The following is a 16,718-nucleotide window of genomic DNA, read 5'->3' on the forward strand; positions in this document are numbered from 1 at the left end:
CTGCTGCAGGGGCGGCCAGGGCCACTGCATCCTCTCCGAGCTGCAGCTCCTCTTCCTGCCTTGCTCCTCTCCCGCAGGGGAGGAAGATTCTCTTGCTTCCCTAGAGGCTAAAGCCTCAGGTGCAGCGAGAGCAGGTGTGCACCATTCCAGGGTGTGGGGCAGGGTTAACAGACGGTTAGATCGTGGGTCTGATGATCACAATGGTCTTAAGTCCTAGAGACCCAGTTTTAGACATTCTAATCCACTGTCAGACCCCAGGCCGGGTTTTAGGTTTGGAAAATAACCCAAGGCCCACTTGTAATTCATAAAGCCACTTCACTGTGTTAGAAGAGAACAGCCTTCTCAACACTGGTCGGGGAGTGGAGGGTTGGACTCTGTCCCTTGCTCAGTCCTCACCGGTCAGGACAGGATCCCCAGTCATGGGACAGAGGCAGCCGGCTGGCCAGGGCTGGGTAAGAAGCGCGTCCCTACCGCCACACCAACAACCCAGCACACTCCTCTGGGTGCCTCTGCCTGGGACGCCTTTCCTCCTTTTCTCAGCCCAGAAACTCGCTATTCCCCTGATCAGACTCTGCACAAAAGCCACGTCCACTTTTCTGACCAATTCCCGTGGCCCCGATTTGATTTTTCCCTCGGTATGTTCCAAAGCGTTTCCACCTGTGCTGGAGCATAACGTCACGGCAGTGGCATTCCTTCTGAACGTTTTCACCTCCCCAAAGGGGCTGTGCGCTCTTGCGCCCGGTGCCTCGTTTCATGCTCCTTTGTGTCCCCCCCAGAGCCCGGTCACGGGCAGGCCAGCTCGAAGGTGTTCACCATCAGCTGAATGAATGAATACTGTCCAGCTTTTTGGGCCTGAAGTATAGTTATTATGAGATCCAAAACCCATCTGTTTGGAGCTTATTAGATTATTTGGCTAGCCATGGCTTTATGCGTAGCTTTTTATGTTCTCCTTTAGTATTTAGAAAATTCTTTTAAAAATTACCAGTCAGTTTTAATTATGGTGCAATAGGCCCCTCAAAAGACATGACTCCTTGCTGAACCCCTGCACAGGGGAATGGCATACTTTTGGGGGCCAGGTTGGGGGGTGGCATCCGGAATTCAGGTGAGTGAGCCCCAGGAAGATAAAGCTGTGACCTGCTCTTCCTTCGTATCACAGTCTCAGAGGACAAGAGATTAATTCGTTTCTGTTGGAAGGTGTCCCCTTACAGTTGGTGTTCCAGGTGGCAAAGAGGCGCAGGGGGGAAGGAGTGTGTCACCAAGAGCATCTGTATCCTCACGGGCATGTTTTGTTTCAGGAACTCTCAACCTGTGATTGGGAGGGAGCACCGCCAGCAAGTGCATTTATCATGCAACTGGAGTGAGAGGTAATCCTTTAGAAACCGTGAGGTATGGAGCTCTGTGACCGTTTATCTGCACCTGCCGTGGGAGGGAGGACGCCGGGCCAGGCTTGTGGCTAGGAGTGTGTGCTCTGCTGTGTGCAGGGCTCCGTTTCCCACACCTCTGCTCTGCATGCTGAATTCTGATGAAAACATTGATTAAGCACCTAGAGTTGCTTGTTAGCAAACATGGAGTAGCTATCTGAACACATACCTGGTAGGCAAGCTGCTTAATTACCAGGCTTCTGTGTCTGTTTTAAACAAGTCTTGGTTTAATGTTTAATATAGGTGGGGAGTTATTTTCTTGGAAGAAAGCTAAACAGCTTTGGAAATTGGAAAACTTCTAGAATTCGACACCAGGCAGGTAGGTTTTAAGGAAGGACAGAAGGGATCAATGCAGTCAACCACAAATTCGAAAAGCTTCGCTGAAAAAAAAAAGGGGAGGATTCTGACACTTCTTCTTCCTCCCAGAAAAATGCTGTTGACATGTAGCCATAAGCCTTGGCTGAATGGAACAAAATGGCCCTATGTGCATTCACGGGAAATGGATAACACGCAAAATAATCAGTTTCAGGTTTCAAGAAGTCAATATAAATCAGAGAGAGAAAACCCATTGTCTCTAGACTTCCTTTTAAAAACTTGCAGCCGCTGTTGCAAGGACATACTGCCCGGCGCTGTGAGGGTAATCCTCTCAGCGAGCGTTCATGTTTATTAGGCTCAAGACAGCAAACGTTTAGCCTGCACCGGCCTCTCTCCCCCACGTCCTACTGGTATCCGTAGGGCCTGGCATTGGTCTTCATTTAATGTTTGGCAAATGGGTGAACACTGGATGTCCATGTGGAAGATACTGGTGTTCACAAGGCACCTAATGTGCATCCAGAAATATGGTGAAGTGCAGTGAAAACATGGATGAGACTTCAGGAGGTCACGGTCTACACTCAGGTAAGCATGAGCACTTGGTCCTGTCTTCCCCCGGGGAGACAGAAATGAGTCGAGGCTCGGGGGAGGCTCGGGGGCGTTCAGAACCCTGGGAGGGGTTTGCAGCTCTTCCTTCTCTTCAGTGTACCATCTTCCCCGCTCGGGAGGGACAGTCACATGCGGACAAGAGGGACTATCCGAAGGAGGATTCCGCAGTCCCTCCACTTTTCGGCATTCCGATTCAATTAATTTTTATCAGACTTTTGGATAAAAGTACCCCCTCTGTGTTCCATTATGGTGAACACTTAAAATTACATTTATACAAAATTACATTTACACAAACTTCTATTAAAAGCCAAATTCCAGGCCTAAGCCATTGGCCAAATTCCATTTAAAAAGAGAATATTAAGTAAATTAGTTGAGCTGATTAAAAACACCTTCATCAAAGTAGAATACTGGTGCCAACAATATTAAGAGTTGAATTATTGATTTTTTTTATAGCAGATGGTATACCAGCAGGGAAGAAAAGTGATTCTCCCTCCTTTCCTCTGCCGCCCATCACGCTGCCCCCACCCCTTCACTTTGGGGGTAAGAAGGGGCACCACTGACCTACCGCTGGCGATCCGGGGAGGGGAGGTGACGGAGTAAGGAGGACGCGAGAAGAGAGGATGGGGCCTAGGTGAGGGAGAGGAAGAAAGGGAGGAGTGGAGACGAGTGGCCGCAGGGAGCAGAGGTCAGACGCCTGGAAGGCGGGCGCTGTCCCAGCGTTGGAGCGGCCACCTCTACCCTCACCCTGGCGGCGACCCCAGCCCCAACCGCCAACCAAGCGGGTGCGGGAAGCGCGCACAAGAGCGCTCCCGCTACCGGCCGCCAGAGGGCGCGTCGGGAGCCGACGCGGTGGAGCCGGAGGAGGGAGGAGGGGAGCCGGCGGAGAAGGGTCAGCCGCGGCGGCTGGGGCGGCGGCGGCAGCGGCGCAGCTCCGCTCCCCGCGCGTCTCCCGTCCCCGCGCCCGGACAGGGAGCACAGCTCCGCCGCCGGGATGCGGCCACCCGCCCGCCGGGGCCGCCGCCTGGCGCTCCCGGCACTGCTCTCGCTGCTCACCTGCTCCCTGGGTAAGTAGCGGGCAGCCCGGGTGCGCACGGGAGAGGCGTGGGCTCCCCGGGCGCAGCCGCCCGCGCCCCGCGTCCGCGCGCCGAGGGAGGCGCCGGGCGGCCCAGCCCTGCCCCGCAGGCGCCCGCGCCCCGCCGTCCGGTCCCCGCTGCGCCGGCAGCAGCGCCCTCTCGCGGCGCCAGGACGGGACCCCCCCCCCGCTCCCCCGAACCTGGGACCCCGGGGCGCACCTCCATGGCCCCTTTCGGCGCGCGGAGTCCCGTCGCCGCCCCGGCCCGCCTCGCATCTTCCCGCCTCCTTCCGCCAGGAGCGGGCGGGCGGCCGGCCGGGCCGCGAGGGCGCGGCGCCCACCCCCACAGGAAGCGCGGAGTGAATGTGCAACTGCGAGAAACTTTGAACGGAGGGAAGCGGCGGCCGCGGGCCCGCCCCCCATGCCTTCCGCCCGCGCCCCGCGCGCCCCGCGCTGGCGCAGAGGCTGGAGGCGGGCGGGCTCCGCGGCCCGGGCCCCCGCCCCGCCCCTCCCGCCCTGCCCGCGCGCCCCTCCGGGGCTCCCTGCGGGGTCTGACGGTCCTGCCCGGGCTCCCAAGGCTGAGATGCCCACTGGGCACCAGCCCCTTCCACCGATTCCTGGACCAGGAAGTGGGGACCGGGTGCCCGGCTGGGCCTCCGTGTGTCGGTCGTGGCGTGGGGCAGGCAGCGGGGAAGCCTTCCCGAATCTTGCGTCTTCATGGGGGGGAAATCCGAGAACACTCTGCAACAGTGCTTGTCTGCTGCAGCTGTAATGCCCCTTCCCTCCCCCCCATGCGCCTCACAAGAGCCTGCTTACCCCTTTATCATAAAATAATGTTGTAAAAGTTTAAAAAAAATTGCAGTTGACTTTCATGATTTGTGCAAGTTTGAAAGCTTTGGGGGAAAATTATTCCCTTTGCAGTGTTCTCAGGGGTATTGTCTTCTTTCCCAGACTTTTGTGTTTCCAGCCCGTTAAGAGGCAGTTATTTCAGATTTTTAGAAATGGCAGAATGGTGCAATTTAGGAAAAGACGTAGCGTCATTGCACACTGCTGTTTTGGTAGCCCACCAGAACCTTTCTAGCCGTTTTCATTTGGACTTAAAACTCTCCGAATAAGGACCTTGTTTGTGTACCCTGGCGTGTCTATAGGTGCTCAGTAAGTGTGGAAAAAGTGAGTGAGACTAATTGGTAAGTGTTCACACGCATGATTAAGTAAGTAACAATGTAATTAAAAATGTTTGGGCACCTTGGGCGGAGAAGGCTGTAATTGACGGTGGGGAGCAACTGAACTTGGCCAGAATCTGCTTTGGTGGAAGAGAGTGCGTTGCTGAGGAGGCAGCCCTGGGGGAAGGGGGGACTGAAGGGGTGGGACGCGGACTAGGTGACTCCTGGCTGCATCAGTTGGCTGGCTCCCTGGGCGTTTTTGCATGTCACCAAATGGGGTGGGTGGTAGCTGAAATTGGCATTTTATTTATAGCACTGCACTTTACAAATGCTGTAGTGGGAACACAATGTTTGTATATAACATATTCACTGTACTGGCTCAAGTGCACACTTGTGTTGCTATGTGTATCTGTTTTTCACTGTGCTTATGGGGATGTCTGCATTGTCCAAACTTGATAATACATTAAAGTTCGTTCAGAATGAACTAAGATGCCCTCCGGTTTTTGGAGATGTCTCAGGCTTGTGAAGTTGTCAGGTAGGCACAACAAATAAGACATAAAACCTATTAAAAGGTCCCTGTGAGACATTTGGATTTATGAAGTGGTTTTCATGTGTTGGTACAGACAGGTCTTCGAGGTCAGAGGTAAACCATGAGTTCCTTCTATTGAGATCTGCTTTAATGTTGCAGAAAGGCACCAAGAAATTAAAAGATGTGGTACCCACTCTCTATATCTTCAAATCAGGATTTTGGAATCTTTCTGAAATAGAGAATGCGATAGGAGTTCTAAGGCATGTGAACAATCCTGACAGTGTAAAAATACCTTAAATTCCCTTGTAAGGGTGGCCTGACTGTATATAGCGTCCCACAAACTGTAGTATATTCATTTGAGCTTTTAAAGTCAATAGAACATTTATTTTAAACCCATATGATTATATAAACAAAATTCACTGTAACTTCAGTTCTAAAGTCTGAAGCCAGCACTAGAATCAGAAGATTTATTCATGCTTCCAGGTCACCCACTGTGTGGCTCCTCTTTGCTTTCTTTGAGCCTCAATTTTCTCATATAAAACAGGAGGCATAGACTAGATAAAAATACTAGAACTTCGACATCTCTTACAGTTTTAACTGATTCTATTGTAGCAGAGTTTGCTGTCTGCTACCCTCAAGCCCCTAGTTCCTTCTTTTCCTGACCGAAAAACCTCTTAGATAATCAGCAGTGTTACGGACTGAATTGTGTCCTGCAAATGCACGTGTTGAAGCCTTAATCCACAGTATGACTGTTTGGAGATGTGCCTTTAAGGAGGTAATGAAGGTTAAATGAGGTCTTAAGGGTGGGGCCCTAATCCAGTAGGACCCGTGTCCTTATCAGAAAAGGAAGAGGTACCAGGAATGCTTGCAAACAAAGAAAAGGCTGTGTGAGGACAGAGAGAAAACGGCCATCTGTAAGCCAAGGGGAGAGTTCTCAGCAGAAACCAGCCCTGCTGGTACCTTGATTTTGAACTCCTGGCTTCTAGGACTGTGGGAAATACATTTCTGTTGTTTAAGCCTCACCGTGGCTTCTATTCCGGCAGCCCTAGCAGACTAATAATACAGGGGGTGAGGGGAAGGGTGGTGGGGGGGTGGCTGTGTGTCCAGTGAGAAAACATTTTTCAGTGGTCCTTGCAAGCAGGTGTAGCCTGTGAGCTATCTGTAGAGATTTTTGGGTGGATCTCTTGGTGGCTGACCCAGTTGAGATGCAGAACTTCTGTCATTGTTTCCTCCTCCTCCTCATTGCCTATTGTGTGAATCTGATGGCTGGCGCTTTGGTGGCCATCTTGTGACCACGAGGTGACCTTGAAGACAGAAGCCAGTGGTACAGACGGTAGAGGGGCAGGGTGCCAGGTGGGTGTGGAGCACCAGGCTAGCCTGGGATGGCCTGTTACCACACTTGTATTGCATGCGATAAAAACATAAACCTGTCTTTTTAAAGCCTCGGTTGTTAGGGTTTTTAAATTACATGCAACCAAACCTAATTCTAATGGACACATCTGGGAAGAGGCTCATTTGAACCAATGGTAAAAATAATAATGTTAACATTTATCTTTCTCGTCCCTGTTTCTACTCTGTATGAGTCAGGATTGTGAAGTCTTAGCACCTGCCAAAATTAGGGATGGTTTTTCATTCCGAGCCAGGTCTTGCTCAGATTCTTTTCATTGCAGTGAGTCAGACATTTTAGGACCCTGAGAGTCACACCTGGCTCCAGGTTATCTTGTTGTTGGTTTTTTTTTTTTTAATTTTTATTTTGAAGCCCTCCTTCTGTTTCTTCAGCGGTGCTCAGACATCACCGGCATGGATTTCAGTTGTCTGGATGAATTCTCTGCCGTCCAGATAGCCCAGGCCCCCCAGACCGGCATGGCCCCCTCGGCCATGGACTGGGCCCAAGGGAGTTTGCCTGTGGCCCGCAGTCAGGCTCCGGGGAGGGGGCGGGGAGGGCTGGGGGTGGTGGAAGGCGAGGGAGGAAGGGCATCTGTCCCACATGAGGAGGGGGCGGGGAGGGTGTGTCCCGACCTTCCCGTCAGCTTTGCTGAGGCGAACCTTGTGGGCCCTTGTGGGCCCAGGACCTGCGTCAGTCATCTTACTGAGGTCGCTGGGACCACTGAGGGCCAGGTTTCTCGCTTTCTGCTACAAACACATAAAGCAGGCCTAGTTTGCAGACGTTCTGCGTTCTCCTCCTTGTAGCCGTTACGTGTATCCATCTGGGGTGCTGAGCAGATTGCTGCTGAAGAACAATATACAGGGGTGTGATTTCCATTTTCGTGAATGTAAAGGAAAAGTTACGGTGCGTGTCTGGGGTTCCTGAGACCCGTGACTGATTGAGAGTCTCCTTTAGTACCGTGTTTCAGAGGATCTGTTCACTAAGCCACTCCCAAAGACACCGGATGCAGTGTGGGTGTGGACTTGAACTACTAGAAAATGTTAACTTAAGAGTAGTATTAAAAGCAAAAACCAGCTCCAAGTTTGTTTCATTTATTCAAAGAGGGTAGAGTAGCTAGTCTACATCCAGCATTGGGATGTTGCAGGCAGCCAGAACTAGTATGTGTCTACCTTTGTGAAGCTTGCAGGGAAGGTGACATTAAACACTAACTTCACCAGAAATGCTGGCTGCAGCCTGCTCGGTGCAGTGAGGGGGCTGCGGGGACGTATGTGGCTTTATCCTGGAGTCTGGGGCCTGCGGGGACGTTAACAGCTTTAGCCTGGAGTATGGGGCCCGTGGTTCTCAACAGTCATCTTGCCCCGCCTGGGAACACCTGTGGATGCCTAGAGACTTGGTGTCTGTCACACAGGATGGTTGGGCAGGGAGCGCTGCTGAGTGTCCTACAACGCATAGGACAACCCCCGCCTCCCGAAGAATCAACTATCTGGTCCAAGCTGCCAGTAGTGCGGGGCTGAGGAAACTCAGAGCAGGGACTCAAGGAAGGGACATCGGAGCTCAGACCCGAAGGGGAAGCAGAGATCAGGTAAGCGGAGGAAAGAGCTCTGGCTGGAGGAATTCTGTGGAAAAAGGATGGGGCTGGAGGGGGGGTGGGGGTCATTAGGGGCCCTGCAGACCAGGGTAGGGATTTGGGACTTTGACCTTAGAACAGTCAGAGCTATTGAAGGGCTGTCATAGGGGAGTGACATGATTTGACTTGCATTTTAAGAAGCTCACGCTGGTTGTCCCCTAGGACAGGGACGATGGGAGGGGGCCAGTGTGGACATAGGGGACCAGTGAGGAGGCTGCCAGAGCCAACCCCAGGGGACCTGATTAAGAGTCTCTGAGGTGTGGTGGTGACTGGTCCAGCGGGCTGGGAGGAAAGCTCAAGGATGAGTCTTGGTTTTTGTTCTGAGCTGTTGGTGAAGAGGTGTTATTTACTGATACAGGCATTGATGGAGAAGGACCAGATTCAACTGCAAGAAAAAATCTTAATTGTAATTAAATATATACAACATAAAATGTATCACTTCAGCCATTTTTAAGTGTACAGTTGTGGCATTAAGTACTCAAAGTTTTCTAAAATTTACTTTTAATTTTAGGGGGAGGTGCAGATGATGAGCTGAGTTTGGACAAGTTGAGTTTGGGGTACATGCAAGATGCTCAGGTGCCCTGTCTGGTGGGGAGTTAGAGCTGTGGGTCTAGAGCTCAGAGGAGAGGTTGGCTGGAGAGAGATCTGGGGGCAATTTGAGTTTGTTGTTGTTGTTGTTTTTTAAGAAGAGATTGACAAAATAAACTTATTTAAGCTTTTACTCAAAATGTCTGTGCTCTGAAATTTGGTAGATGTTGGGGAAATAAACAGTCTTTATCTGTAAAACTCATACAGTGTAGAGCTGCAGGCTAGACACACACACAAAAAAGAGTTAAAGTGTCATCAAATTCGGTTTGGAATGCATCTCAAGCACAGCAATGCCAGTCTCTCCTGGGGATACGACCGACTTTCACTCCTAAAGGAGTCTTTTATGATCTGCAAAGGTGATATGTTTTGGTTCACATCATTGCTTCCCACAAGAAGCTCAAGGCTTCTTACACAGCACGCTGAATTTATCTTCTCCGGACCCTTGAGGGTGGATATGCAGGGGCCTGTTCTTCGTTTATGAGATGAAGGAGGCAAAGGAAGATAAATGGTGAGAAAAGCCCATCCCGTCTGCCTGAGTCTTGCTTTCTGTCCATCCCAGTGTGCGTCAGACTTCACACACGGAAACACCTCAGGGTCTTAAAGAGGCCCCTTTGTTAAAATGCAGATTCCCGGGTTCAGGCTCCAGATTTTTCTGATTCAAGAGGTGGGTGATGAGGCCTGTGGATTTGCATTTTTAAAAAGGCGCCACATGAGTTGTATGTGCCGGCAGGTGCAGAGCCCTGCGTGGGCTGCCCTTGCCTGGGGTCAGCGGGGCCGATGACTGACGATTCCCTGCTCATCTGTAGAAGGTAAAGATGATTGCCGGTTGCTTGGTCTTTAAATTGAGTAAGGCGCTGTTTTCGGGAGAGCAAAGTGTGGAATGGAGGCCTGACACTCAGCAATCAGGTGTTTTGTCTCCTTTGGGAAGGAACCAGAAACCCCAGAATTCAGACTGAGAAGTCTCTTTCTGATTCCAGCATCGTTTAGCAGATTTACAGATGCTACTGGAGGGACTGCATGAGTCTCAAAAGCTAAAGCAGTGGGTTGTTAGAGCAAAGATTTTTGGACAATAGACAAGTAAGCTCTTGAAGGCATTGGCACATCTCAGACTGTGGGCACCATGGATTCAGTGGCACTGACAGGGGTGCTTTTTAGGACCCACTCTGTCTTACAAAATTAAGTTACCCAAGAGTCAAGCAGAAGTGTGCTCTTACAGATTAGCCAGACAGCTAGCTGCTGAATATGCGTTAGCAACGTAAAGGCCTTGTGTGGAGCGCAGCTTTCCTGGTGTCTGAGTGAGTGCCTCTCGGAGCTCCTCAGCGTGCTGGGGAGTAGGCTGTGCGGCCAGGACTCCTCTGCCCCTTACCCACGGCTCAGCCTCTGGAACATGTGCATTTCTCTCAAAACTCTGAGTTGGAATTTTCTAGTTTTCAGACCCTGACTGACATGGGTTTTCATATCTTCTGTTTAAATGAGATATGAATCAAAGAAGCAAAAGATCTTTTCCTTCCTAAAATATATGGTCCGTGCCCAGGTCACCCCCCTCCAGGTGTCCCTGCCCAGGTCACACCCTCCAGGTGTCCCTGCCTAGATCACAGACCCCAGGTGTCCCTGCCCAGGTCACACCCCCCAGGTGTCCCTGCTCTGGGCACACCCCCAGGTGTCCCTGCTCAGGTCACACCCCCCAGGTGTCCCTGCCCAGGTCACACCCCCCAGGTGTCCCTGCTCTGGGCACACCCCCAGGTGTCCCTGCTCAGGTCACACCCCCAGGTGTCCCTGCCCAGGTCACACCCCCCAGGTGTCCGTGCCCAGGTCACACCCCCAGGTGTCCCTGCTCCGGGCACACCCCCAGGTGTCCCTGCCCAGGTCACACCGGACTGTTTAATGTGCTTTGTGTGCAGAAGCCTGTTTCCAGGCCTTCTCCTCTTGCACTTGAAGTCTCTGCTGCCTGGGGTTTACGTCCCCGAGCACCGAGGCGAGCTTGCTGCAGGCAGCGCCCCGCGCTCTGGCGGCCTCGCTTCCCCGCTGCCCTGCCAGTGCGATGCCCTCTCTCCCCGCGGGGGCTCCCTCGGTGGTGCCTTTAGAACGGCTGCCTTCAGAGGGCGCCCGTCGGCACTTGGTTGCTGACTGAGGGGCTTGGCAAGTTAGACCATTAGCTCCTTGGGGAGTTGCTCATTCATCGTCTGCCCGGCTCCTAGCCGAATGCAGGGCACATATCACATGCAGCCGCTCTTTGATTTTCTGTTGAACAAAACGAAAGTATAAATTAATAAAAGTAATGACAATTGCTGCTCACACCCAGAGCCCCTCGCATGTGCCAGGCCCCATCCTGGGCCTGTTACAGGGGCTCAACCATTAGCTCCTCAGCCGCCTGAGCTGGTCTGTCCTTCTGTTCTCAGCCCTGCGAACTGAAGTGCCCTCCATCCGTGGTTGAGTGGCATCTCCCCTCCTTCATGACTGCAGCTCTGGGGACAGTGGATTTGTCCGAGGAGGACAAGGGAAGGCCTGTCACTGGGCCAGCATGTTTGTTTCTGTTCCCTCTGCTGCCAGGGATTATCTTCAAAGCAGGTCTTTGGAACCAAGTAAATTGGCTGCAGGCTATGCATCCTGGAGCTTAAGGCCCCTTCGGAGGACCTGGAATTAAACCTGGAAGCTCCAGGGAGCAGGAGCTGCTGGGGAGGAGCTGTGCAGGCCGTGGGAGGTGGGGGGGACCTGTTAAGGAAAGTAGGTCACAGCAAAGAACCCGGGCCCCAGGTGCTCCCTCCCACTGTGCCCGGGAAGAGCCCTGAGCCTGGGGGGGGGCACTGGCCGCAGGCTCCCGGGTGCTGTGAGCTCTGTCCTGGATGGCAGGGCTGCCCTCCCTCTGCTTCCTCCTCCCGGCCTGTGTGCGGGACACACGCCCGCCCGACCCACGGTGACGGCTGGTTTGCTCCACCAGCATCTCCGCGACCCCCTCCTGAGCCTTTGGTATCCGCTGAGCCCTCTCGGAGCACTTGCTGCCTCATCTCACTCAGCCCTGGCGGCACCCCCTGGGGGGTTATTTAGCGTCTTACTGGTTTTGTTTTTTGGTATTTAATTCAGTTTCTATGATAGATGTTACTGGAGGAGTTTGGGAGGAATAAAACAGGAGAATCAGTCACCTTTCCTGCCTGGGCCGGTCCCTGGTCCCTCCCCGGAACAGAAGACAGCTGATTAGTGCTGCTTAAATGCATTGCAATTAATTTCTCTCCTGTTTTCTCACACTCCAGGGCTTGGGCTGGTCGATAAATCTTGGGCCCAGGTTAGCTGTAAAATTTGATTTATCTTTCAGGATAGATGTGCTAACACATTAGTTGGCTTGAATTACTTAAACTTATCATGAGAAGAGTCTTATTTCTATTGTCTGCTCTGATTTGCACTTTAAATATAATTCCCTGTAGCAATTCACAGGGATTCATGTTGAAAATAGAAAAGGGGAAATTACTTTTAAACAGCAGTTTGGCATATAAGAGCTGATTTACCTTGGAATATTTCTCCAACTGCACATTAAGGCCAAGCTTTCAAGAATATTTTTCCCCCCACTGAATCTAGAAATTAATAGCAAGTCATACAGTACACCCTGAGCCCCAGGTGGCCCCTCCCCGTGGCGGGGGGCAGGTCTCACTCCCTCTCCGGCCTCCCTCCCTCCTGCTGGGTGAAATGTCCGTGCTGTGCTCTTGTTAGGGCTGTTGAAGGTGACATGTAATTTCTTACTTTACTTGCTGATTTTTCTCACTTTCCTCTTCTACTATAATGCACCATTTTGCCTTCATTTCCACGAACTGCAAAAGCTGGGATTTTGTTGGTAGGAGTTCTGTAAATGATTCATTATTTTAAGGTTGAATTTATCAGGGTAGAGAGGGTATAGCTCAAGTGGTAGAGCGCATGCTTAGCATGCACGAGGTGCCAGGTTCAATCCCCAGTACCTCCTCCAGAAATAAAGAAAGAAACCTAATTATCACCCTTCGGCCCGCCCCTCCCCCAAAGGATTGGATTTGTCAATAGTATAGCATATTGTTCAAAATGCACTTGGTTCCTTGATGATTTATTTTGTTTTATTTAGATTATGGAAATACAGAGCTAAAACCAACTAGTATTTTTTTAGATATTCATCTAATGGGAATTGTCTTGCCATATTATGATTTGCTCTTATGCTTGAAAGGACCTCTGATGGCTTTTTTATGTTATTGCTTTACATTTTATATAATTTATTTCTCTCACGGGGAAAAGGTCTTAATTTCACAGCAGAATGATGGGGAGAAATAAATTTTATTTCTTTTTTTTTTAAAGGATATTTAAACTCTAGGCAAGTTTATTTTTGGAGACAACTAAAATCTGATTTCCCTTAAGCCTTGTCTGAATAAGAGTACGGTGTCTCTGTTCCATGCAGACAGCGGGGTTTGTGGAATTTACTTGACTTGTGGGAAACATCTTCCCTCTGTGTAGTTCCTGCTTTACACAGTAACACTGTCAAATAATATTAGCTGCTTATTTTTGAAAGCTGATGCATTTGTAGTACTTAGAACTAATACCAGCTAAAGACACCTTCCTTCAGTATAGAGCCTCTGTTTGGAAGGGCCTGGGGCTTTTGTGTGGACATACTTTTATTTTTCACATGGCCAACTGATCTTGCCAAAAAGTGAGGTTAAGAGTAAATGCTGGGTATTAGCTGATAAGTCACTGAACATATTAAATTGGGAGGGTTATTTTTCTTGATAAAGGAGGAAATTCTAACCCAGAGAGCTTTGACTGTCCATGTTTGGAATTAGGCAGTGGTGGGTTGGGGCAGATAGACTTTTGAGTCTCAAGTCCTATATTAGATTGACCACAGTTTTTAGATCCTGCAAGTTATTGGAATGTTCTGTTTTCTGGAATTCTGTAGTGCTGATCAGTGTTAACATGCTGCAACCTCCCTATATGATGTTTATTAATAATTCTACTTTTAAGATCTTGTTGAGGGTTTTAAATGTGCACACTAGCTTGGAGATAAATAAAACAATATCGAAAGATTAAATACCCAGAAGGAGAATTTAAATGATGTTTGAAGTTAAATCCGTCCTCTCTTCTTGGGACTTGGTAAATGATTGGACTTTGCATTTGCCTTGGGGTGTGTGTGTGTGTGCTATGCATGCACGTGTGTGTAAAAAGTGAGAAAGCAGATCAGATCCTAGTGAACATAAACTGAGTGGGGTGCTAAACTTCAGTCTACTGGGTTGGCGATGTTGAGTGTAAGGAGGGGACAGCCCTTCAGTGATGGATTGGAGACGAGCTCACTCCATTCATTCATTCATTCAATAAATGTTTATTGAGCTGCTTCTGATTTGGGGGCAACCAGTAAATAAAACCACACTCCTGCCTTCACGGAGCTTGCGCTAAACTAAGATAAGCAATAAACACGTGAACGTGTATTGTGTCAGCAGCAGGAGGTGCTCTGAAGGAACATAAAGCAGAGCAGAGGGTCGGAGTGTGGCGGTGGGGATTCACTCAGGGAGCCTCGTGCAGCACCTGCTGGGATCGAGGTTCACATAGAGGCTCATTCGGCTTCCGTTTGGATTTTACCCGCCTTCCGAAATATCATCCTGGAAGTGGAATTGATTCACCCTTGTTAGTCATTTGCTTCTTAGTGTGACTCTGTTTTAGGTTATTTCCTTCGAGCAGATGTTAATGGAGAGGGAACTTGAGGCGGGGGCCGTCTCCTCCTCTGTTCCCTGGGAGCCCCGGCACTGACGCTCCCTCTGCTGTGTTACCACTGCCGGAATCACCTGTCCAGCCCTTTCAGCACCTTTTTGCTCTAAGGCATTGCACGTCTTCTCCTGGGAACACTAACTGGAGAAAGCAAACTCTGAAACGCTTTCCTTTTAGCCCTTCAGGGGAAATGCACTGTAAAATTAAGCTTTTTTTTTTTTTTTTTTGGTCTGGTTACCCTTCCTGTTTCATTTATCATTTTGCTTTATATTTTCAAAATGTTACCATCAGGTTATTATTATTATTTTTAATGTAGAGCCTAGTTTTGTCTCTAGGGATGTTTTTGCCTGTTTATGGGCTCCGACTCAAAACATGAAATCATTCTGAGCAGGGGATGGTCCTAACTCCTCCGGCTCCCCTGGCCCTGTGGCTTTAGTAGGGATCTCTTATCTCTCCCCTGCGAGCTGGGAGCAGTATCTGCACCGCACTGCAGACCCCGCACCCACAACCCCCGAGGTGGAAAACTTGCCCCAGGTTTAGCTCTGTTGCCCGCCAGGCTCTGGCACGAATGAGAGGGTGGGAATCTGTGCTTCTTCTTGCCGGATTCTCAGGAATTCCTCTTTGCTTAAGAAGGTACCAGAATCAAGGTTTCTGAGAAGTCGTATGTTTGTATGCGTCTGTCCTGTGGTTTATAATTATAGATAATTCCTTTGCTGTCCATTTTCCTTAGCTTGGTAGCCCAAGCATGTTGGCCTCACACTGATGGATAATCTTAGGTCCGGAGGTAAAGGCGGCCTGGGCACCAGCTTGCAGCAGTGCCACTGCTTTCAAAAATGAGCAAAACGAATCTTGTTAAAGTATTTTTTTTCCTCATTTTAAGGAAAACCGTTTAATGTGAGAATGAATCTTAATTGTTAATTTTAATGTAGAAATGTTTCTTTCTTTTTGTTTTTTTCCAGCTTTTGCTTTGGTTTCTGAAGATATAAAGAAAGAGGTCAAGCAGTCTAAGGTACAAGTCTAATGATCAAATCCATTCTTCCTATGTGAGATTTGTTTGTATTTTCTTTAATGGGAGCGGCAATGATTTCATGTTTCCATAGTTACCAGATTTCTTTTTTTTAAATGAATCATTGGTCAATGTAGATTTTGAATCCACGGCAGCAATCCACAAATAGGCTTGCTTAAAAAAGCCCTTTAATAGTTAAGGCAGATCCACTAGGCTTTCAATTCCATTTTCAGAGAAAAGGTGCTTTGGTATGGAGCTAGACATTTTAGCAGTCTTGCCTGGATACCATAGTCTTCTCCAGTCTTTCACAACTTAACCTTGGGCTGTTCCTCACCTTGAAGGTGGCACCATGTTGAGAGGACATCCTGGGAACCGGCCTGGAGACCCCTAAAGGTGGCTGTCAGGCTCCTTGCACAGTCAGAACCAGAAACTGAGACCTGGGGACCGACGGAGAGGGGACAACACTTACCCAAATCTCAGAGCTGTCCCTTCTTGATCATTGGTTGCATTCAAGAACTGCGTCTAAATTTTGCCATTTGGGGTTGCATTAGATCAGTTTGGCACATGAGAAAGAGAAACAATATTTTAAACATATGAGCTGTTTTCTGTCATATTAATTAAGGCTCAGTTGACTGTATTTTTTCCCACATAATTGGTATAAAAGCATTTTTAAATGGAATGTTTCTTTTTTCAGCAGAGTGTGATCTGTTCTAACTACACCGTGGGATTCCTGCGCTAGGGAAATGATGATAATAATTCCTTACGGCTTTAAGAGTCTTTGTGGTTGGTTAATGAAGCCTTTTCAGACATTTCATTTAATTTGATTTTCTGAATGATCGTGTTATTGCTAAGCAAAGCAGATATTCCCACATATAGCAGAAAACATTTACCCTCAGAGAAGTTAAGTAATTTGATTGAGGTCGAAAGGTGAAGTCAGAATCCAAATTTTCCAAATACTTGAATTTTTCACACTGTGATTTTATAGTACATAGCTGTGTGTGTGTGTGTGTGTGTGTGTGTGTGTGTGTGTATTTGGCAATAATGAGGCTCATTTATAATGAATTTAGGGTTATTAATGGGGAATTAATATTTTGTGTGGTGAATTTAGAAATTAGAGCACCTACTTTCAAATATAGGTTTTAAATAATCTTTTCAAAAGAAGAAATACATATATTCTTTGCCTCAAATACATATATAAATATAAATAGAGGTAGGTAAGGTGAGTCCTGTATCTTAGTGTCATTTTTCACACACAGATATTAAAGCCCTTGAAAAATGTCATTAACCCCATCTGTGCTTAG

At 49.1% G+C, this 16,718-nt stretch overlaps 1 protein-coding gene across 1 annotated transcript in view; it reads left to right on the forward strand.

The window, feature by feature from the left end:
* Window positions 1-3,163: 3,163 nt before the first annotated feature.
* Window positions 3,164-16,718, forward strand: part of B3GLCT (beta 3-glucosyltransferase) — an 83,359-nt gene continuing 69,804 nt past the window's right edge. The window contains exons 1-2 of the mRNA XM_072976085.1: window positions 3,164-3,406; window positions 15,371-15,420. Coding sequence (XP_072832186.1) covers window positions 3,334-3,406; window positions 15,371-15,420 — 123 coding nt within the window. The 5' untranslated portion in view covers window positions 3,164-3,333. The remainder of the gene's footprint in view (window positions 3,407-15,370; window positions 15,421-16,718) is intronic.

The sequence above is a fragment of the Vicugna pacos genome, chromosome 14, assembly GCF_048564905.1.
Source record: "Vicugna pacos chromosome 14, VicPac4, whole genome shotgun sequence".
Lineage (NCBI taxonomy): Eukaryota > Metazoa > Chordata > Mammalia > Artiodactyla > Camelidae > Vicugna > Vicugna pacos.